The 20,773-nt window shown below is 50.0% G+C and overlaps 2 protein-coding genes across 3 annotated transcripts; both read left to right on the forward strand.

The window, feature by feature from the left end:
* The first annotated feature begins 1,073 nt into the window (after nucleotides 1–1,073).
* On the forward strand, nucleotides 1,074–5,402 carry CDC37 (cell division cycle 37, HSP90 cochaperone). The gene is made up of 8 exons (XM_040088801.2): nucleotides 1,074–1,231; nucleotides 1,976–2,257; nucleotides 2,345–2,450; nucleotides 2,849–2,964; nucleotides 3,480–3,602; nucleotides 4,158–4,340; nucleotides 4,651–4,722; nucleotides 4,929–5,402. The coding sequence occupies exons 1-8, from the start codon at nucleotides 1,130–1,132 to the stop codon at nucleotides 5,076–5,078; spliced, it is 1,134 nt and encodes a 377-aa protein (XP_039944735.1). The 5' UTR covers nucleotides 1,074–1,129; the 3' UTR covers nucleotides 5,079–5,402.
* Nucleotides 5,403–5,893: 491 nt separating this feature from the next.
* TYK2 (tyrosine kinase 2) lies at nucleotides 5,894–20,169 on the forward strand. 2 transcript variants are annotated; one of them, XM_040088774.2, is made up of 24 exons: nucleotides 5,894–5,946; nucleotides 7,302–7,491; nucleotides 8,117–8,240; nucleotides 9,379–9,523; nucleotides 9,821–9,984; nucleotides 10,239–10,617; nucleotides 11,272–11,454; nucleotides 12,192–12,349; nucleotides 12,906–13,029; nucleotides 13,132–13,324; nucleotides 13,406–13,512; nucleotides 13,876–14,052; nucleotides 14,443–14,530; nucleotides 14,729–14,856; nucleotides 15,481–15,616; nucleotides 16,115–16,266; nucleotides 16,345–16,495; nucleotides 16,818–16,915; nucleotides 17,201–17,393; nucleotides 17,554–17,672; nucleotides 18,168–18,340; nucleotides 18,425–18,542; nucleotides 18,640–18,750; nucleotides 19,307–20,161. In XM_040088774.2, the coding sequence occupies exons 2-24, from the start codon at nucleotides 7,314–7,316 to the stop codon at nucleotides 19,439–19,441; spliced, it is 3,534 nt and encodes a 1,177-aa protein (XP_039944708.1). In that variant the 5' UTR covers nucleotides 5,894–5,946; nucleotides 7,302–7,313; the 3' UTR covers nucleotides 19,442–20,161. The 2 variants fall into 2 exon arrangements, with proteins under 2 accessions (XP_039944708.1, XP_039944707.1); XM_040088773.2 differs by having other exon boundaries at nucleotides 5,898–5,946; nucleotides 18,425–18,564; nucleotides 19,307–20,169.
* Nucleotides 20,170–20,773: the final 604 nt, after the last annotated feature.

Raw genomic sequence — 20,773 nt, forward strand, 5'->3', positions numbered from 1 at the left:
GACACCATTTTTCCCCTTAAGGACCCTTGAAAGAGAGGGACCCTGTTGATGGAGTGAAAAGTGCATATTATATGGCTCTATGCAAGATACTTACTATATGTATTATGTTGTATTGATTAGTAATGCTGTACTAATATATTGATACTATGGTAAATGTAGTTTTGTTGGTAAAATCTAGTTTTTGTAGTTAAAATAGGAATGATGTCTTTTTTAAGAGAGGAAGGGGATATTGCAGAGAGATGGCGGCCACAGGAAAACGGGAATCTTTCAGAGGAAAAGAACTTATGACTTCCTTATCAGAAGAGACCAACTTCTCCTGCCTCGCTCAGCCCTGAAGACCCGCCCCATAGAGATTAATGGAAAAAAAAGTGACACTGACCAGAGACAATTATTTGTTTGAATGGAATTTATGCATCATGTATGAGATGTATGAATATGCAACAGACTATTGCTTTTAAGAGTGCATCTTCTGTTATTGGGGGTCCTTTTTCGGAGCTTATTTGCCCGGAAAGGCACCCAGACGTCTGTAACTTTGTTTTTATTGTGTCATATTGTCCTAACCCTAATTGTTCAGATTTTTTATTACTCTATTTTTATAACAATTTTATTACTATTAAACTTTTAAAATTTTAAAACAAGTGATTGGCGTTTTTCACAATGGAACTCTTAAAAACGGCCCACAAAGAGGCTCCTTTCAATTTAAACCCTTAAAATGCACGGAAAACAGAGATTCCTCCTCAATTTAACCATCTAAACAACGAAAAAGCTGGATTTGCCCTCAACAGAACCCCTAAAGTAACAGAAAATGAAGAATTCCCAGCCAATTAAACCTCTTCGAATCACGGAAGAGGCAAGCTCTTCCTACAATTTAAACCCTTAAAATCATTCGAAATACTCTTTTTCCTTTAATTCAGTATCTTAAACCCGCAGATAAGACCCAGTGTACGGCTATGGCCCGCGCGTAGCGGCGCGCGCGTCTCCCGAAGTCCGCCGCCATCTTTGGGGCGTGCGCAGCGGCGGCTTCAGGCGGGCTGCGCGCGCGTTCGGGAGCGTGGGGGCGGAAGCGCGTCAGGCGCGGGCGGAAGCGGCCGGGACGGGCGGGTGCCGGAGGGGTCGCGGCGGCCTCGCCATGGTGGATTACAGCGTGTGGGACCACATCGAGGTCTCCGACGACGAGGACGAGACTCACCCCAACATCGACACCGCTAGTCTCTTCCGATGGCGGCACCAGGTGCGGCTCGGCCGGTCCGCGCCGCCGCTTTCCCCCCCCCGCCCCGCTTGGCGATCGGCGCTCGGCCTGTTCCCATGGCGACCCGTCCCGGGATTCCCTGAGGGAATGGGAATGGGCACGGGAATGGGGATGTGCTCGTGTTTCCATGGCCGCCAATCCCTGGCACCCCCAGGGTGTGGGGGCCTCTCCGTGTGTTCCGCTATTTCCGCATGATCGGGCTTCCCACAGGGACCGGGGGGGACAGGGGCGCGTTCTACTTTTCCCAGTTTCAGGGACCCCTTTTCGCTCAGGATCGGCTCTTTATTCTCACAGGACTGACCCTGAGAGGAGGATATTCCCATAGGATCCTCCCTGGAACCCTCCCGAGGGGGTTCCCCATGCCAGGACACCCCCATTTCGCTGTCCCCCCCCATTCCAAAGCTGTCCCCAGAAAGTCCCAGCTCTGTTCCCTCTATTGGTGCTGTGTCCAGTGGCTTCTTCCTTTTGGGGACATAGACACCCCCCAAAACCTCCCGGGCTGACCCTCTCTGTGTCCCTGGGGATGGTGCAGTGACACTTCCGAGGGTTTGGACCAAATCCTTGGACTCTTGTAAGTGCCAAAATTCCCAAGACACCTCACAAATCCTGCAAAAAAAACCTGCTGGCCCCTCCCAAATCCCAACAAAACATCGCAAACATTGGGCATGACACATTAAGGATTCTCCAGCTCTGTTCCTGCTGGGTTATTTTATTTTATCCACTCAGGCCCGAGTGGAGCGGATGGAGCAGTTCCAGAAGGAGAAGGAGGAGCTGGATAAAGGCTGCCGGGAGTGCAAGCGGAAACTCGCCGAGTGCCAGAAGAAAATGAAGGAGCTGGAAGTGGCTGAGCCTGGCAGCGGGAAGGGGGAGCTGGAGAAGCTTCAGGCTGAGGCACAGCAGCTGAAGAACGAGGAGAAAAGCTGGGAGAACAAGCTGGAGGAGCTGAGGAAGAAGGAGAAGAACATGCCCTGGAACGTGGACACGCTCAGCAAGGACGGGTTCAGCAAGGTGGGGATTTTGGGGGAGAGCCTCCCCCTTATTCCGTGAGGATTCCCCCCCAAAAACCATTCCTTGTTTTCCTTCTGCTTCCTCCAGAGCGTTTTCAACGTTAAGCCTGAGGAGAAGGAGGAGACAGAGGAGCAGAAGGAAAAGAAACACAAAACCTTTGTGGAGCGATACGAAAAGCAGATTAAACATTTTGGTGAGTGGTTATTTTGGGAGCTGGGAGCAGCTTTTTGGGATTCTCCAAGCTTGGGAGTACCCCTGCTGTGTCAGGAGCAGCCCAGAATCCTCACTCTGCTGAAAAATTAAGGATTTTATGCTGTTTTCCCGTTTTCCCCCCTGCCCCCGGTTGGAACTGGGGGCCAAGAGGGTGGAAATTAGGCTTTGGGAATGGAATAAGGGATTTTGGAGGTGGAATTGGGTACTGAGGGGTAGCAAAAGGGAGCTGAGGGCCTGGAAATCAAGGTTCAGAAGCAAAATTTAGGGGGATTTTAATTAAATCCCAGCTCCCCCTCCTCACCACCATTCCCTTGATGAGCTTTAGGGTGTGTTCTCTAATCAAGGAGGGGGAATCCTCCCCTTTCCCCTGTTTTCCAGGGATGCTGAGGCGTTGGGATGACAGCCAGAAATACCTGTCGGATAATCCTCACCTGGTGTGCGAGGAGACAGCCAACTACCTGGTCATCTGGTGCATTGACCTGGAGGTGGAGGAGGTGAGGAATCAGGGTGAAATCCCATTTTTTCCAGGCTGGAATTGCTTTGTTCTCATCTTTCTGGAGGTTTTTCTTTTTTTTTTTCCCCCCCCCCCCCAAAAATGGACATGATTGGGGAGTTAGGAAGATGGCGAGGTGGGAAAAAGATCAGGAAATAAGGAAATGGTCTGTAACAAACTCTGACAAAAAACAAACAAAAAACCCCCAAAATAAACAAAACAAAAACCTAACAAAACCCCCCACAAAACAATACCAACCAACCAACCAACCAAAAACCCCAACCCCCCCAAAAAAACCCAAACCAAACCAAAAACCAACCAACGAACCAAAAACCACAGACTCACCTCAAACAACAACAAAAAAACCAAAACAAACAAAGAAGGTATAACCCCCCCCCCCCAAAACCCTCAAAAAATCCCCAACAACTTCCCCAGTGAGGAAGGGGTTTGGGCTGAGTGTGGAATGGGAGAATTTGGGGCATTTGGGGAGGATCTTTACCCTTTTTTTCCCCCCAGAAACATGCGCTGATGGAGCAGGTGGCTCACCAGACCATCGTCATGCAGTTCATCCTGGAGCTGGCCAAGAGCCTCAAGGTGGATCCCAGGGCTTGCTTCCGGCAGTTTTTCTCCAAAATCAAGGTAAAAAAATCCTACTTGGGCTCCCCAAAATCCCTCCCCGAGGGCCTGGTGAACCCCAAATTTCCATGGGTTTTGGGTCAGCATTTTTTTTGTTCTTTGAGGTTTGACTGGCAGGTTTTGGTGGAGTCGGGGGAAAAGGGATGGGGTTGGGGTTGGGGATTTAGGGGTGGGATTGGGGGTTTGGGATTGGAATTGGGGATTCAAAGGGTGGAATTAGGGCTTCAGAGGGTGAAATTGGGGTTTAAAGGGTGGAGTTGGGGTTTTGAGTGTGGAATTGGGCATTTTAGGGCTGGAATTAGGGGTTCAAAGGGTGGAAATGAGGGTTTGGGAGTGGAATTGGGGGCTCAGGAGTAGCAGAAGAGATGTCAGGGGACAGAAATCGGGGTTCACAACCCCCAGTCCCCCCTCCTTTAGCCCCAAACCCTTCCTTTACACCCCCAACACCCCGAGGACATCCCCAGTGCTGCAGAATGGGACCGTCCGGAGCTCGTGAGTGGCTCGTGGGTGGGATTTGAGGCATGCAGCTCCCCTTGAACCCCCCTTTTTTCCCCTCAGACAGCAGACCAGCATTACCTGGAGGGTTTCACGGAGGAGCTGGAGGAGTTCAAGGAGCGCGTGCGGGACCGGGCGCGGGCGCGGCTGGAGAAGGCGCTGCGCGAGTACGAGGAGGAGGAGAGGCAGAAACGCCTCGGGCCCGGTGGGCTCGACCCTGTGGATGTCTACGAGTCCCTGCCTGCTGTGAGTGGAGCGTTTTGGGGTGAAATCCTGCAGGTTTGGGGTGAAATCCCAAAAGTTTTGGGGGTTTTATTTGAGGTTTTTGGGGTGTTTTTCTTGTGGGAATCAGTGGCTCGGTGTTTGATCGCGGTTGCTCCCAGTTTAATCCCAGTCGCTCCCAGTATGATCCCAGTCAATTCCAGTATACCCCAGTCATTCCCAGTATATCCCAGTCACTCCCAGTATATTCCAGTCACTCCCAGCGTCATCCCAGTCCCTCCCAGTATATCCCAGTCCCTGCCAGCACCACTGACCACGTCCCTGGGCCCGGCAGGAACTGCAGAAATGCTTTGATGTCAAAGACGTTCAGATGCTGCAGGACGCAATCAGCAAAATGGACCAAACCGTGAGTTTTTTACCCCAAAAAACCCCTTGGGAGGGGCCTCAAATCCTTCAGGGGGTCCTAAATCCTTCAGGGGTCCCCAAATCTCCTCAGGACCCAAAATCCCTCATGGGGAGTCCCAAATCCCTCAGGGGATCCCCAAATCCCACAGTGGGCTCCCCAAACCTCTCCCTCCCAGGACACTTTTTTATTTTGTTTTTTTTTTCCAGGAGGCCAAGTACCACATGCAGCGTTGCATCGACTCGGGACTGTGGGTGCCCAACGCCAAAGGCGGGGATGGGGCGGAGAAAGGGGCAGGGGAAGCTGTGTATGAGGAGATCCAGAAGGAAAACGGCGCCGAGGACAAAGCGAAACCCTGAGACCCTGAGAAAAAAAAATAGGCTGAAAAGGTCAAAACAAACAAACAAAAAATCACACTCAACCAACCCTGTTGGAAAAGTAGCAAAAGCAGGAGGGGAGGGGGTCATGCTTTGCCCCCTCCCCGTTCCCCTCACCCCCCCTCCCCGTGCTTTTCACGCCCTAGAGACTTTTGGGGAAAGTTTCGGGAGGTTTGGGGCCCCTCCTCATCTCCTCCCTCAGCACCCCCAGCTTGGGATCTGGGAGGGTTCAGGGGGGTTTGAGGGTTTTGGGAGTGGTCGGAGCCGCGGTGGCAGAGAGGAGAATAAAGAGATTGGAGAAGCTGAGTGTGGAGTGGGGTTTTTGGGGGGGCTTCCCTGATGGGGTTTGGGCCAGATGTTGTCCACCCGGTTTAGGTCCTAGTCCGGCTTTGCCCCCCTCTGTTTAAATCCAGCTGTGCCCCTTCCAGCACCCCCCAGTTTGGATCCAGTTGCGTTCCTGGTCCAGCTGTGGCCCCCCCCCCCCCCAATCCTGGATCCAGCTGTGCCCACCCATTTCTGATCCAGGTGTTCTTCCCCCATTTGAGATGCAGTTGTGCCCTCCCCAATTGCGGATCCGGCTGCGCCCCTCAGGCCCCGGCCCCAGGATCGCTTTGACCACGCCCATTTACCCCGCCCCTCCTGAGACTCCGCGCTCTCCCCGCCCTCCGAAACCCCTCCTCCCTCAGCCAATCAGAGGCTTTCCTCCGGCGCGGTCCTGCCCATGGGACGAAGGCACAGGGGCGTGGCCTGACGCCAGCAACAGCCAATCGCAGCGCGCGTCTCTCGGGGCCAATGGGAGGCGGTGGCTCTGCGGGGCGGAGGGAGCCGGAGCGGCGGCCGGGCCGGGCCGGTACCAACGGGGGGTACCGGGGGGGGCGGGGAGCCGGTACCAACACCGGGACCGGCGCCAGCCGGGGGGATAACGAGGGATTCATACCAACCGGGTGGAGGGAGAGGGGGCATAGGGGTCGGTTACAATCGGGAGGGGCGGTAACAAACGGGGGTGGGCCCGGAACCAACCCTGTGAAGGGACGGGGGCCGGTACCAAGCGGGGTGTGTGGGGGGGGAAGGTTCCTCTGAGAGTCTGAAATGGGTCAAAATCCACCCCAAAATGGGCCAAAATTTCATCTTGAGTAGGTCAGAATCTTCCCTGAAATGCTTCAAAGTTTCATCTGGAAGTGGGTGAAAATCCGTCCTAAGATGGGTCAAAATCCACCCTGAAACGGGTCAAAAATTCACCCCTAAATGGGTCAAATTCCTGCCTGAAACGGGTCAAAATCCATCCTGAAACAAATCCGAATCCGTCTCAAAAAGAGTGAAAATCTATCCTGAAACAGCTCCGAAAGCCATCCCGGAGTGGGTCAAAATTCCAGCCTGAAACAGATCCAAAATCCCTCCTGAAAACCCTCAAAATCCACCCTGAAACGGGGTCAAAATCCATCTGGGAATGAGCCAAACCCCATGTGGAAATGGGTCAGAAATCCCTTCCCCCCCACCCCCCCCACCCCCCCCTAAAAAAAAAAAAAAAAACCAACCAGGATTTTCTCTGTGTCCGTTTATCTTCTGTATCCCTGCTCCCTGTCCATGACGGTCCAAAAAAGGCGCTGAATTTTACCGCATAAACTGGATTTGTGGAATTTTTTATCCCTTCAAATCCAGTTTATCCCAGTAAATTTTGGGATAAACCCTCGAGATTTTACTGGATAAAAGCACTGAGAAGAAGAAATGTGGGGGGAAAATCTCGTTCCTGACCTTTCCCCCTGGGCACATCCAAGCCCCTCCAAACTTTGTGAATTTCACTTGTCATTTTTTTGATCCCTGTACGTGATGGTCCAAAAAGGCACCAAATTTTCCTGGGATAAATTGATTTTTTTTGGATTTTACTGGGAAGAAGATTTGTGGGGGAAAATCTCATTCCTGAGTGACGATTCCCCTTTCCCCCGGTATATCCAAGCCTCTCCAAACTTTGGGAATTTAATTTTTAATTTTTTTGATCCCTGTCCATGACAGTCGAAAAATGAGCCAAATTTTAACAGGATAAACTGTTTTTTGTGGGATTTTGCTGGATAAAAACACTAGGAAAAAGAAATGTGGGGAAAATACCATTCCCGAGTGATGCTTCCCCTTTCCCCTGGGGCTCAGCCGAGTCTGTCCAAACTTTGGGAAATTCTTTTTGATCCATATCCCTGTTTTTTTGCCCCCCAGGAAGCCGCCACCATGTCCCTGTGCCAGCGTGGGATGAAGGCTGAGGCTGAAGGCTGCAGATTCCCCGTGGGCTCTGGGGTCAAGGTGTTCCTGCACTGGAGTGGGGATGAGGAGCGGGAACGCTGCCGGGTTTATTCCCAAGGATCCCTCAGCGCCGAAGAAATCTGCATCGACCTGGCCCGCAGGATCGGTGAGGGATGGATTCCTGGGGGGGTTTTGGGTGGAGGATGAGGAATTCCCGGTTTTCTGATGACTGGGGGAGGGTGGATCCTAATGTGGTTCCATGCTGAGGAATTCCTGAGGAACAGCAGGGAAAACAGCAGAAATTCATGGGGACTACACCAGAAAATCCCATGAAAAATTCCCAGGGAACACCAGAATTTTCCAGGGAAAATTCCCAGGGAAAACACCATAAATTCTCAAGAAAAACAGCAGAAATTCACAGGATAAATACCAGCAATTCCCAGGGAAAACAGCACAAATTCTCAAGGAAAATAGCAAAAATTCCCAGGGAAAATTTCCCGGGGAAAACACAAAAAATTCCCTGGAAAAAAAAAGAACCCAGCCAAATTTTGATTCCTTGGGAACAAACCCACTTGAATTTCAGTTTTGGGAATAAGTGTGGCTGAGTTTGAGTTTATTGGGTGTAAAACCAGCTGGAATTTTGTTACTTGGGAATTAAACCAGCCCCAGTTTTTGATTCCTTGGGAACAACTCCCCTGGAATTTCAGTTTATTGGGAACAAACCTCCTGGAATTTCAGTTTTTTGGGAACAACCCCCTGATCCCGGCTGGCTTTTCCCCCGTTCCTGGCAGGAATTACCCCGCTCTGCTACAGCCTCTTCGCCCTGTACGAGCCGCAGAGCCGGATCTGGCTCCCGCCCAACCACCAATTCCACATCGGGAAGGAAACCAACGTCAGCCTGATCTTCAGGATGAGGTCAGGCCCCTTCCAGTCTCACATTCCCGGGGAATTCCAGGCACAGAAAATTCCCAAAACCTTGAGCACGTTGGCCCAAGCACAGAGATGAATACAGGGTTTGACCTGAGACCTTGGAAAAGGTTTCGGATTGAGAGACAATTAGCAAAAATGTGGGTTTGTAGTTCAGATAAAAACTAGAAACAGTAGTTTAGAGAGAAAGTAGTTTAGATAAAAACATCTTATGTTCGGTAGTGGAAAGTTTTAAGTGTTTAAAGTGTAGGTATATAAGTAGTTACAGAAGAACTAAAAGGTTTTAAGGTGTATCAACTAAATTTGTGTCATTATCCTTATAATTATAATTATATAAGTGTAAATGTAATAAAATTTTGTAATTATGTAATTATAATTATATACAATAATATATAATATTAAAAATATATTTTATATCACTATTATGTATTACATATAATTATGTGCGATTATAGTATATAATTATAAAACAATGTTAGCATGTATTATATATTAATCATTATATATTGTCATACGTTAGATGTCATAAGTGATAGTATATTTTAATATATAATAATAGGTACAGTATATATAATTATACTGTAATAAAAATTACATCATTATATAATTAAATTATAGTTGTAACTGTAATTATCTATATAATTATCAATATAATGATAATATTTAATGATTGATTTAAAAAGTCCACACTGGGGCAAGACCTGTGGTACAAATTAATTAGGAATTGGTGTGAAAATAGAAATATTTTTTGTGGCAGTATTTTCTTGGCTAATTGACCTCTAAAACACCTGTTAACCTGCGGTCTTGTGACCTAATGAGACCGAGGCAATAAATCAATATTTAAAACATTTCTTGCAGAAGATTTCTGTCGAAAAAGTGCTCCAAATATGAGAAAAGCAGGAAAATTACGGATTTCGACTCTTTGCCTGCATGGAAAAACCCTCTTCTTTATTCCCGATATTCCCCCTTTGTTCCTCCCAAAGGTTTTGGTGATCACCGGGGAAAACCTTAAAAAAAGAGATGGGAAAAGCATCCCAAAAAACCCCCCAAATGCCCCAATTTGAGCCCGGAATGTTACTCCAGGAATGGGGCTAGCCCCTCTGCTCCTCTCCTCTCCCCATTCCAGGTATTACTTCCGGAATTGGCATGGGATGAACGACAAGGAGCCAGCAGTTTTCCGGAACGTGCCGCGCCCAGGGGATTCTCCTGAGGAAAAGCCTCTCGGAGGAGCTTTGCTGGACAGATCCTCCTTCGAGTACCTGTTTGAGCAGGTAACGGGGCAGGATTTTGGGGGAAAAAAATGGGATTTTCCTCAATCCGGCTAAATTTGCCTCCAGTTTTTTTGGTTTTTCCATCCTTGGGGGTTTATTTAAGGATAAGCACCCCCATCATGAGTTTTCCCTTCGGAAAGGTTTTATCCTGCTGGGATTCCAGAATTCCACTGGATAATTTTCTCCTTTTAAGGGATTTTTACCCACCTTTTTAAATTAAAAAAACCCACAAGGGAAAATCCATCCGGGAATCACCTCAGGGCTGAGTTTTCTTCCTGATTATTTCACGTTTCACAGGGAAAATTCGAATTCATCAACGACATCGCCTCATTGAAGGATTTCCGGAGCGAGCCCGAAATCCAGAAGTTTAAGAACGAGAGCTTGGGGATGGCCGTGCTCCACCTCTCCCACATCGCCTTAAAAAAGGGCATTTCCCTGGAGGAAGTGGCCAGGAAGTACAGGTAAAATTCCTGCTTTTCCAAAGGGGTTTTCCCCTAATTTTTCAGGTTTTTTTTTCCCCCTTGTTTTTCACCAATTTTTCAGGGTTTTTTTCCTTGTTTTTTGCTAATTTTTCAGGTTTTTTCTCCTTGTTTTCCACCAAATTTTCAGGGTTTTGTCCCTTGTTTTTCACACTCTTAAGGAATCCACGGTTTAATTGGCGCATCCCAACCTCTTCCTGAACCTCTTCCCAATAATTTCCCCCCTTTTTTGGCAGCTTTAAGGACTGCATCCCACGCTCCTTCCGCCGCCAAATCCAGCAGAACAACTTCCTGACGAGGTTCCGGATGAGGAACGTCTTCCGCCGCTTCCTGCGGCGCTTCCAGCGGCACACGGTGGCCGCCGGCAAGCTGACGGAGCGGGACGTGATGTACAAGTACCTGGCCACCCTGGAGCACCTGGCTCCCAGGTTTGGGAGCGAGCTTTTCCCGGTGCTTTCCTTGGAAACGGCGGCCGAGGGTGAGAAAGGGCAGCCCTGTGCCAGCGGGAGCCGGGCAGAGCCGGAGGTGCCGCCGATCGCAGGGGATTGTCCGGTCACTCACCACGTCCTGGTCACCGGAGCTGGCGGGATCCAGTGGCGGCCGGTGTCCGGAGAGGTGGGTCTGGGATTAGTTGTTCCTGCCCCCAAATTCCATCTTTTTCCTTGGTTTGTGGTTGGTTTGGCATGAGTTGTTCTTGCACCAAATTCCACATTTTTCCTTGGTTTCTGATGGTTTTGGGATGCTCCATTCCCAAGCAAAATCCCATTTTTTCCCCTTGCTTTTTGGTCCTGGCCTTTGCCTGGGGCTCTGAGTTCTTTTCCCATTTTTTTCCCAGTTGGCCTGGAACATTTCCCAGCCATTCCCACCCAAATCCCATTCCATCCTACACCATCACATTTCCTCCTTCATTTGTGCACCCAGGCTGTTCCTTGGGCTCCAGGAAAATGAGAGGAATAAACCAAGGGAAAAAGGTGCAATTTGGGGGCAGGAATGGAGCATCCCAAAACCACCACAAACCAAGGAAAAACTCAAAATTTGGGGCAGGAACAACTCATCCTAATCCCAGTTTGCCCAGTAGCCCCCACAGCATTCCTGTTCCACTCCTACTTTTTCCTTCCAGACTTTTCCTGAGGGCTCTCTGGGCATTCCAAGGTCATTTCCCATCTTAATCCCAATTTTCCCAGAACTTTTCCCAGCCTTTTCCTCTGCCTCCATCTTTCCCCAGTACTCCCTCCCAGCAGGAAAATATCTAAAATTCTCCTCTCACAGAGCACGGAAAACTTCTCCCACCGTGGATATTTTGGGAGGAAAAGCAGGAACAAGGAGCTGGAGGCACAGGCGGTAGAGCAGAGCGAGCCCCCCTGGTGCCGGTTCTGCGATTTTCGGGAAATCACCCACGTGGTGGTCAAGGATTGCAGGATTATCATCCACCGGCAGGACAACAAGTGTCTGGTGGGTGGGGATGGCAGCTTTGGGAAGAACGAGGGGTTTTATTGGGGTTTTCTGAGTTTTTTGGGGGGATTTCTGTGGATTTTCTTGGGGTTTTGTGAGGGTTTTATTCTGAGGGTTTTCTGAGTTTTCCGAGGGTTTTAGTCCAAGATTTTTCTAGGAGTTTTTCAATGTTTTTTCTGAGATTTTTTGAGAGAGATTTCTAAGGTTTTATTTCGAGGGTTTTCCAGAATTTTTCAAGGCTTTTCCAAGATTCTTTTGGGGGGTTTCCTAGGCTTGTATTCCAAGAGTTTTCCGAAGGTTTTGCATGGGTTTTCTGAGGAATTTCTGAGGGCTTGATGAGTGTTTTTTTCAAGTGTTTTCCAAGACTTTTCCAAGGGTTTTCTGAGAGCTCTCAAAGGTCTTTTTTAGGATTTCCTGAGGGTTTCTATGGATTTTTTTCCTGTGGGTTTCCCGAGAGTTTTTTTAGGATTTCCCAAGGGTTTTCTGAGGATTTATTTCTTGAGGGTTTCCCCGACAGTTTTTTAGGGTTTCCCCCAGGTTTCCTGAGGGCTTTTTTAGGGCTTCCTGTAGGTTTTCTGCAGGTTTTTTTAGGGTTTCCCAAGGCTTTTCTGAGGATTTATTTCCCCAGGGTTTTTTTAGGGTTTCCCTCGGGGTTTTTTTTAGGGTTTCCATCGGGGGTGTTTTTCTGGTTTCCTGCTTGTTTCCCGCTGTCCCTACCATGCCCTCTCCGTCCTCAGGACGTGCTGCTGCCGTGCCCCCGCAGCGCTCTAGCGCTGGTGTCTCTGGTGGACGGATATTTCCGGCTGACGGCCGACTCCAGCCATTACCTGTGCCACGATGTGGCCCCTCCACGCCTGCTGCTCAGCATCCACAACGGCATTCACGGGCCTATGCAGTGAGTGCTGATCCCAGGGGGTCATCCTGGATTCCAGGGGGTCATTCCAGATCCGTGTGGGTCATTCCTGGATCTCTGTGGATTGTCCTGGATCCCCGTGGGCCATTCCGATCCCTGTGGGTCATTGTGGATCCTAGGGGATCATCCCAGATATCGCGGGTCATTCCAGAGCTCTTCCATGTCCTTGGGGTGGTCCCTGGGGGTTTCGTCTCCTTAGGGATCATCATAATTAATTAATTTTCCTCAAGGCTCATCCAGAGCCATTCCCTGTTCTCAGGGGTCATCCTAATTAATTTGTTTTCCTCTGGGATCATCTCGAGCCATTCCCTGTTCTCAGGGCTCATCTAGGACATCCAGATGTCCTTGGGGCTCTCACAGAGCTGTTCCATGTCCTCAGGGATCATCCAGAGTTGTTCCCTGTCCTCAGAGCTCATCCTAATTAATTTCTTTTCCTCAAGGCTCATCCCAATCTATTCCCTTTTCCTCAGGGTTCATCCCAATCCATTCCCTGCTCTTGGGGCTGATCCTAACCCATCCCATCTGTCCCTTCTTCCAGGGAGGAGTTTGTTTTTGCCAAACTGCGCCGGGAAGAGCCGGAGGAAGGGCTCTACATCCTCCGCTGGAGCGTGCTGGATTTCAACCGTATGATCCTGTCCGTGCTCAAGAGGAACCACCAGCAGGTAGGGACTCAATTCCCAGCTCTGAATTCCCATGAATTTCCAGCTGTGGAACCACCCAGGAGCCTCGTGCCTTCATCTCCTTCCTCCACTCGGCTTTTCCAGGCTCCTGGAACACCAGGAGCCTTCAAGTACCGTCAATTCCGGATCCAGAAGAAGGGAGACTCCTTTGTGCTGGAGGGCTGGGATCGGGAATTCCCCACGCTGAGGGAGCTCCTGGATGTGCTCAAGGGCTGCACGCTCAGATCCGGCGAGGAAAACTTCACAGTGAAGAGGTGCTGCCCGCCCAAGCCAGGAGGTAAGGACAGGGATTATCCCTAGGGATCAGGAAGGGCGGGATTCCAGGAGCTCACGGGGCTCCTGTTCCCTCCTCTCCTAGAGATCTCTGACCTGCTGATCACGCGGAAGGTGAAGGATAATGGAAAGCAGATCCTGAACCTCACCCAGCTCAGCTTCCACCAGATCCGCAAGAACGAGATCACCCAGGTGCTGCTTTCCTGGGGTTTTCACTGCTGTGATTTCCTGGGATTTTCATTGCTCTGGTTTCCTGGGACTCATTGGGATCGAGGCATCAGCTCTGCTTTCACGGCATCCACAGAATGATTGGATAAATCCTCTCTACTTCCCTGGGATTCTCTGCCTTCCCGGGATTCCCTGCAGATCCCAGCATCCTCCCACACCCGTGGCCCAGCCAGCGGGATAGATTTCCCAGAGAAAAGGGAGGGAAAAAATCCACGTGGCAGCGACTTTCTCCCACATGGGGACGCGGAGGGAATTCGGGGAGGGATCCGGGTGAGGATTCCCAAATTCTCAGGCTCCAACTTCTGCTTTTTCTCCTGGTTTTCCCAGCGAGCCCACTTGGGCCAGGGCACCCGGACCAACATCTATGACGGGGTGCTGAGCGTTGGGGGAAATTCCGGGAACGACGATGAGGCTGAGTATTTTTCCACGGAGCAGAACAACAACGGGCGGGAGATGCACGTGGTGCTCAAAGTGCTGGATCCCAGCCACAGGGACATTGCCCTGGTGAGCCCATCCTGGGCGGGGGGAGCTGGGATTGGGGCAGGAAACATGGATACGGGGGGAGGTGGGGGGGTGGAAAAGGGATCCAGGGGCTGGGAAAGGGAGCTGGGCGGTGGGAAACATGGATCCAAGGGCTGTAATGAGGCTCCAAAAGGCTGGAATTTGGATCCAGGGGCTGAAATGAGGCTCCAACAGGGCTGGAATGCGGATCCAAAAGGGCTGGAAGTTGGCTCCGGGGGCTGAAATTTTTTCTGAGGGGCTGGATCCATGAGGGCTGGAATGCATCCTGGCTTTTAGCTCTGGGATTTGGCTCCAGAAGGGTTGGGGCTCTCGGGAGCTCTCCAGCCCCTCAGGAATCCTGGGATGTCCGTGCCATTCCCACTGTCTCTGCAGGCGTTCTTTGAGAGCGCCAGCCTGATGTCCCAGGTGTCCCACGTTCACCTGGCCTTCGTGCACGGCGTCTGTGTCCGCGGCTCCGAGAGTGAGTCCGGGGACATTGCCGGCCCCATTCCTGCTCTATTCCCTGCCCCATTCCTGGTGTTGCCTGTGCCATTCCTGTGCCATTCCTGTCCCATTCCATGCACCATTCCTGGTGTTCCCTGTTCCATTCCTGCCCCATTTCCAGCCCGATTCTCACCCCAAATCCCACGGAATCATCCCGGTATTCCCCCCCTTGCAGACATCATGGTGGAGGAGTTTGTGGAGCACGGGCCCCTGGACGTGCTGCTCCGCAAGGAGAAAGGCCGGATCTCAGTGGGCTGGAAAATCACTGTGGCCAAACAGCTGGGGAGTGCCTTGAGCTACCTGGTAATTCCCCATGGGAATTCCCATGGATATCCTGCAGCACCTTCCCTCCCTTCTCCAAGGGGATTATCACATTTTTTGGGATTTTTCTGCCCGTCTTCCGCTGTTCTGGGAATTCCAGTCCTCCACACGTTCATTTTAGAGCTGGAAGAAAAGCAAAAGGGTGATAGTGGGATGGTGAGCAGGGCTTAAAAATCCCCTTTATCATTTTATTCCCTGTTCTGGGTTGATCTCAGAGCAAAACCCCAAGAGAGCGAGCTGAAATTCCCAGAATTCCAGTTTTTAATTTTGTTTTCCAGAGGCTTCGCCTTGTCCTGTGGCATTGATGGGATTTTCCCCAAAAATTTCTTATTTCCGGGGTTGTTTTCCAGTATTCAATTATTATTGGGTAACTGTTGGAGAAATGAAACACTGGAACATCGTTGTAGGGAAAATTATTGCAGGAATTTATTTAACAACAGGGGAATTTTATTATTGGGAAATTACCAGAATTTATTTCAAATGATTCAAATATTTTTAGTCAAATTATTATTCAAATATATTATCGGAAAATGGTAAAATATTTACAAAAACTTTTTTTTTTTTTTTTTTTTTTTTTTTTTTTTAATTTTTCTCTGCTTTTCCCAGGAGGATAAGAACCTGGTGCACGGGAACGTGTGTGCCAAGAACATCCTGCTGGCCAGGAAAGGGCTGGAGGATGGATCCGTGCCCTTTGTGAAGCTCAGCGACCCTGGGGTCAGCTTTACCGTGCTCTCCCGGGAAGGTACAGGATAACATCCAGATTATTCCACCCTCCCCTCCCCCCCCACCCTGCTTCCCTAATAAATCCCATAGGTTGTGGCCGGGGCTCTTCTCACAGAGCACTTCCAACTTTTCCAACACGAATTTTATCAATATTTGATATTTTAATACGGGGATTCCACCTGGTTTGGTCCCCAAGCTGCTGTCAGGGATGATCTCAGCCCATTCCAGTGCCTAGGATGCTTTTCCCATGCACTTGGATGCTGTAAATCCTGTATTTTATCCCTTTAAAATCCCAGATTCTCTATCTTAAACATTCCATATTTTATACCTTTAACATTCCCTATTTTTCTACTTAAACATTCTGTATTTTACACCCTAAATACCCCATATTTAAAATCCGCATTTAATATTTTAATCCTTTAACATATAACGGATCAACACCCCGAAAACACCCACTACCCCAAATAAATAAATAAAATACACATTTAATACTTTGTCTATGGGATCTCCCCCTCAGAGCGCGTGGACAGGATTCCCTGGATCGCCCCGGAATGCATCCGGGATGTCGGGAACCTCAGCACGGCCTCGGACAAGTGGAGTTTCGGGACAACACTCCTGGAAATCTGCTTTGATGCCGATGTCCCTCTGAAGGAACGGACTCCCTCCGAGGTGATTCCCGCTGTTTTCCCTATTTTGGCCAGATTTTTGGGGGTTGGATTTGGAGTTTTTCCCGTGTTTTTCCCACAGAAGGAGCGTTTCTATGAGAAGAGGCACCGGCTGCCGGAGCCTTCCTGCCGGGAACTGGCTTCGCTGATCTCGCGGTGCCTCAACTACACCCCCGTGGAGCGGCCGTCCTTCCGCACCGTCCTGCGGGAACTCACCCGGCTCCAGCCGCACCGTGAGGGCCGGGAGAAAGGGAAAAATCCCGGGGGAAACGAACGGGGGAAGAGTCCCGGGATCCTGTGGGGGGAAACATGAGGGAGCTCAATCAGCTCCAGCCGCTCCGTGAGGGGCGGGAACGGGACAAAATCCTGGGGGAAGCGGGGATGAGGGGCCTGGATTGAGGAACTGGGAAAAATTGCGGGACTCTGGGGGGGGAAACCTGAGGGAGCTCAGCCGGCTCCAGCTGTGCTGAGGGACAGCAAAAAGGAGAGAAATCCCGGGATTCTATGGGGAAAAGGGAGGAAAAGGAAACAATGGAAACCCAAGGTCCCCTGCAGACCTCGTGGACGTCACTTCGGTGAACCCTGACTTCCCGGTGTCCGATCCCACCGTCTTCCAGAAGCGGTATCTGAAGAAAATCCGGGAGCTGGGAGAGGTCAGTGGCGTACTAAGTTCTGGAATTCTGGGACTGGGCAAGCTGAGAAGGCTCCTCTCTCTGTCAGGATCCGAAATTCCACTCTTTTCCCTGTGGATTTCCCTGGCTGGACCCAAAAATTCCACGTTTTGAATCCTTATTTTCACATTTTAACCTTATTTTCCCTGCTGGGTTTTCCCCCTCCATTTCCAAAATTTGTTGACCCTCTCTGGATTCTCCCAGCACAGCGAAACCCCAAAACCTCCTTTCCCTCCCCCAAATCCTGAACATTTTACTCTTTTTCAGGGGCACTTTGGGAAGGTGAGCCTGTGCTGCTATGACCCCACCAATGACGGCACTGGGGAGATGGTGGCGGTGAAATCCCTGAAATCTGGGAGCAGCCCCCAGCTCCAGAGCTCCTGGAAGAGGGAAATCCAGATCCTGAAGACACTCTACCACGAGAACATTGTCAAGTACAAGGGTTGCTGCAGCGAGCAGGGTGAGGGAGAAATCTCCTGGGGATTTTCCAGTGGATCCCACGTTCAGAGCTTAAAAAAACCCCAATTCCCACTTTTTTTTTTTTTGGCCAGGAATAGCTGTCCTGGCAGGAATTTGGGGGTTCTCGAGGTGGTCCCCACATTGCCACATGTCTGTTTTAGGGGACAAGGTGGTGCAGCTGATCATGGAATATGTCCCACTGGGAAGCCTCCGGGAATTCCTGCCCAAGCACCCCCTGAGCCTTTCCCACCTCCTGCTGTTTGCCCAGCAGATCTGCGAGGTGAGTCCAGAGTGGGGCTGGATTCCCCCCCCCCCCCCCAAAATGGGATGATTCCCAAAAATATGGGGGTTACAGCCCCAAAATGTGGCTGAATTCTGCAAAAAACTTGGGTTGGACCCTTTGGAAATGGGGCTGAATTCCCAAAACCTGTGGCTGATCCCCAAAACATGGGGATGAATCCCTGAGAAATGGGACTGACACCTCAAAGTGAGGCTGAACTCCCCAGAAATGGGATTGAATTCCTCCAAAAAATGGGAATGAACCCCTCAAAAATGGGGCTGAATTCCCAGAAATGAGGCTGAATTAAAAAAAAAATTTTGGGATAAACCCCTAAAACACATGAGCAACAATCCTCATATGGGGCCGAATTCCCAAAAACAGAGCCAATTCCCAAATAAACCAGTGACAAACCCCCCAAAATGTCTCAAAAGCTCTTCCAAACTTCCCAAATCCACGCCTTATCCCATTTTTCCCCTCCCTTTTTTTTTGTCCCAGGGCATGGCCTACCTGCATTCCCTGCACTACATCCACAGGGACCTGGCAGCCCGAAATGTTCTGCTGGAGAATGAGCACGTGGTGAAAATCGGGGATTTTGGGCTGGCCAAAGCCGTCCCAGAGGGCCACGATTATTACCGGGTACGGGAGGACGGCGACAGCCCTGTGTTTTGGTGAGAGATTTTGGGGATTTTGGGGATGTTCAGGAATGCCGCTGGCTCCGAAATCCTGGATTTTTCACCCCAAAATAATTCTAGGTACGCCCCGGAGTGCCTCAAGGAGTGCAAGTTTTATTATGCCTCGGATGTTTGGTCCTTTGGGGTAACGCTGTACGAGCTCCTGACACGCTGTGACCCCGGGAGCAGCCCCCCAGCTGTGAGTCCTGCAGGAATTCCAGGTTTCTTTGGGTTGAAATCAGTGGGTTTTTTTCTTTTTTTTTCTTTTTTTTTTTTTTAATGTTGTCTCATCACAGAAATTCCTGGAGATGATTGGAGCCACGCAGGGGCAGATGACGGTGCTGAGGCTGATCGAGCTCCTGGAGAGGGGGAAGAGGCTCCCCATGCCCAGGGATTGTCCCTGCGAGGTGGGAAATGGGGGAAAAATGGGGGAAATGGGGATGGGAATGGGGGAAAAACAGGGGGAATGGGGAGAAAATGGGGGAATGGGGAGAAAGTGGGAGCGGGGAGGGAAGAGGAAAAGGGAGAGAGAGGAAGGAGAAAAGTGGGAGAAGGGGAAGATAGAAAGGGGAAAATGGAGGTGGGGGAAATGAAAAATGGAAAGGGAAAATGGGAAGGGAAGAGGAAAAATGATAAGGGAAGAAAAGTGGGAATGGGGAGGGAAGGGGGAATATGGGACAGAAGGAAAAGTGGGGAAGAGGAAGGAAGGAAAAAAGGAAGGGAAAGGAAGAGAAAAAGCAGGAGGAGGAAGAAAAATGGGGAGGGAAAGAAGAGAAAAATGGGAAAGAAAGGGGAAGAAAAAAATGTCGAGAGAAGGACAAAAATGGGAAAGCAGAGGAGCAAAGTGGAAAGGGAAGAGAGAAAGCAGAAATTCACATTCCTGGAGGGAAGAGAAGGGAGAGGGGCAGCTGGGGGTGGATTTTTCCTGGGATTTTCCCATTTTCCATAATTTTTTTGTTCCAGATTTACCGGCTAATGAAGAACTGCTGGGAGGCCGAGGCCTCGTTCCGCCCGGCCTTTCCCAACCTCGTCCCCATCCTGAAGAATTTCCAGGAGAAATATCGGGCTCAGGCCCCTTCTGTCTTCAACCTGTGCTGAGGGAAGGGGAGATCTCAAACTTCTGTGGAAGGGGGGGGAAAAAACCTCCAGAAATTCAGTGGAAGGGGGAGAAAGAAATCCCCCAAAAGACCCATGAAATGGAAGGAAAAAATCCCCAAAAATTCCATAGAAGGCGCGGGGCGGGGGGTTGTGTGTGAGATTCCCAATTCCAGATTTTCCCCCAAAAATCCATGGTTCCCCCCCCCCCCCACCTTCCCACTCACCACTGTGAACGAGACTCTGGGGATGGAGATTTTGGGGTGGATTGATGGGATTTAAGGATTTCTGGAATTCTTGCCTTATTCCCAATCCTATTGCCTTATTTTGGGGGGGGGGGAGGGGCTGGATCTCCTTCCTTCTTTCCCACCAGGATTTGGGGCCTTTTCCAAAAAAAAAAAAAACCAACAAAAAACCAACCCTGGGAATTTCATAACTTCCCCCCTTGGGAATTCCGCAAAAAACAAACCCCGGGAATTCCACCAAGAAAACCAGGAATTCTAAAAAAAAAAAAGTGAATTCCACAAAAAAACCCTGGCACTTTATTGGGATTATTATGGGGGGAATTCCCAAAAATTCCCTTATTTATTGCCTGCTGTGCCCCCCTCCCAGGATTTTGGGGAAATCCCCTGGAATTTGGGGGAGGGGGGAGGTTTCTTGGGGAATATGGGGGGGAAATCCCCGGGATTTTGTGGGGGGATGCAAAATGTCCCTTAATAAAGAATGGAAAAGTTCCTGGGGCTCTGTGGTTTGGGGGGGGGTGGGGGTGGGGGGGTTGTGTTTGATGTTTTTGGGGTGTCTTTTTGGGGGAACTACTTTGGCCGTTTTGGGATGTATATTTGGGATTTTTAGTGGTCTATTTAAGGGTTATTTTGGGGTCTGTTTGGGGGTTTTGGGGTCTCCATTTGTGGTTATTTTCCAGATATTTTGAGGTCTGTATTTGGAGGGTTTTTTGGATCTCGGGTTATTTTTGGGTCTCTATTCCGGGTTTTTAGGGGTTATTTTGGGGTCTCTGTGGGATTAATTTCGAGTCTCTATTTGGGGTTTTTAGGGGTCTCTATCTGGAGATTTTAGTGGTTATTTTGAGGTCTGTGGGGTTATTTTGGATTATTTTGATATGATTTTGGGGACGTTTCAAGCGTCCAAAGCTCCAACAGAACCAACCAATAGTAACACGCGATCTTAGGTCAACCAATAGTACCACGCGATCTTAGGTCGCCCGCTTCCGTCCTATCCAAACCGCGGACACAACCACCCATGCTCCCGCCCAATAGCAACTGCCGGCTCATCCGCAGTGTTTTCCCTCTCCGCCCAATCCTCGCCGCTCATACTCCG

Source organism: Hirundo rustica, chromosome 36 (genome assembly GCF_015227805.2).
Source record: "Hirundo rustica isolate bHirRus1 chromosome 36, bHirRus1.pri.v3, whole genome shotgun sequence".
Classification (NCBI taxonomy): Eukaryota; Metazoa; Chordata; class Aves; order Passeriformes; family Hirundinidae; genus Hirundo; species Hirundo rustica.

What these genes read in the sequence shown, in the direction of transcription:
- CDC37 (XM_040088801.2), top strand. Translation starts at nt 1,130, where the DNA reads ATGGTGGATTACAGCGTGTGGGACCACATCGAGGTCTCCGACGACGAG. An exon ending in TCTTCCGATGGCGGCACCAG is followed by an intron (nt 1,232 to 1,975) that starts GTGCGGCTCGGC and finishes TTATCCACTCAG; the next exon opens with GCCCGAGTGGAGCGGATGGA. An exon ending in TCTACGAGTCCCTGCCTGCT is followed by an intron (nt 4,341 to 4,650) that starts GTGAGTGGAGCG and finishes TGGGCCCGGCAG; the next exon opens with GAACTGCAGAAATGCTTTGA.
- TYK2 (XM_040088773.2), top strand. Translation starts at nt 7,314, where the DNA reads ATGTCCCTGTGCCAGCGTGGGATGAAGGCTGAGGCTGAAGGCTGCAGA. An exon ending in TCGAGTACCTGTTTGAGCAG is followed by an intron (nt 9,524 to 9,820) that starts GTAACGGGGCAG and finishes CACGTTTCACAG; the next exon opens with GGAAAATTCGAATTCATCAA. An exon ending in TACCGTGCTCTCCCGGGAAG is followed by an intron (nt 15,617 to 16,114) that starts GTACAGGATAAC and finishes TCTCCCCCTCAG; the next exon opens with AGCGCGTGGACAGGATTCCC.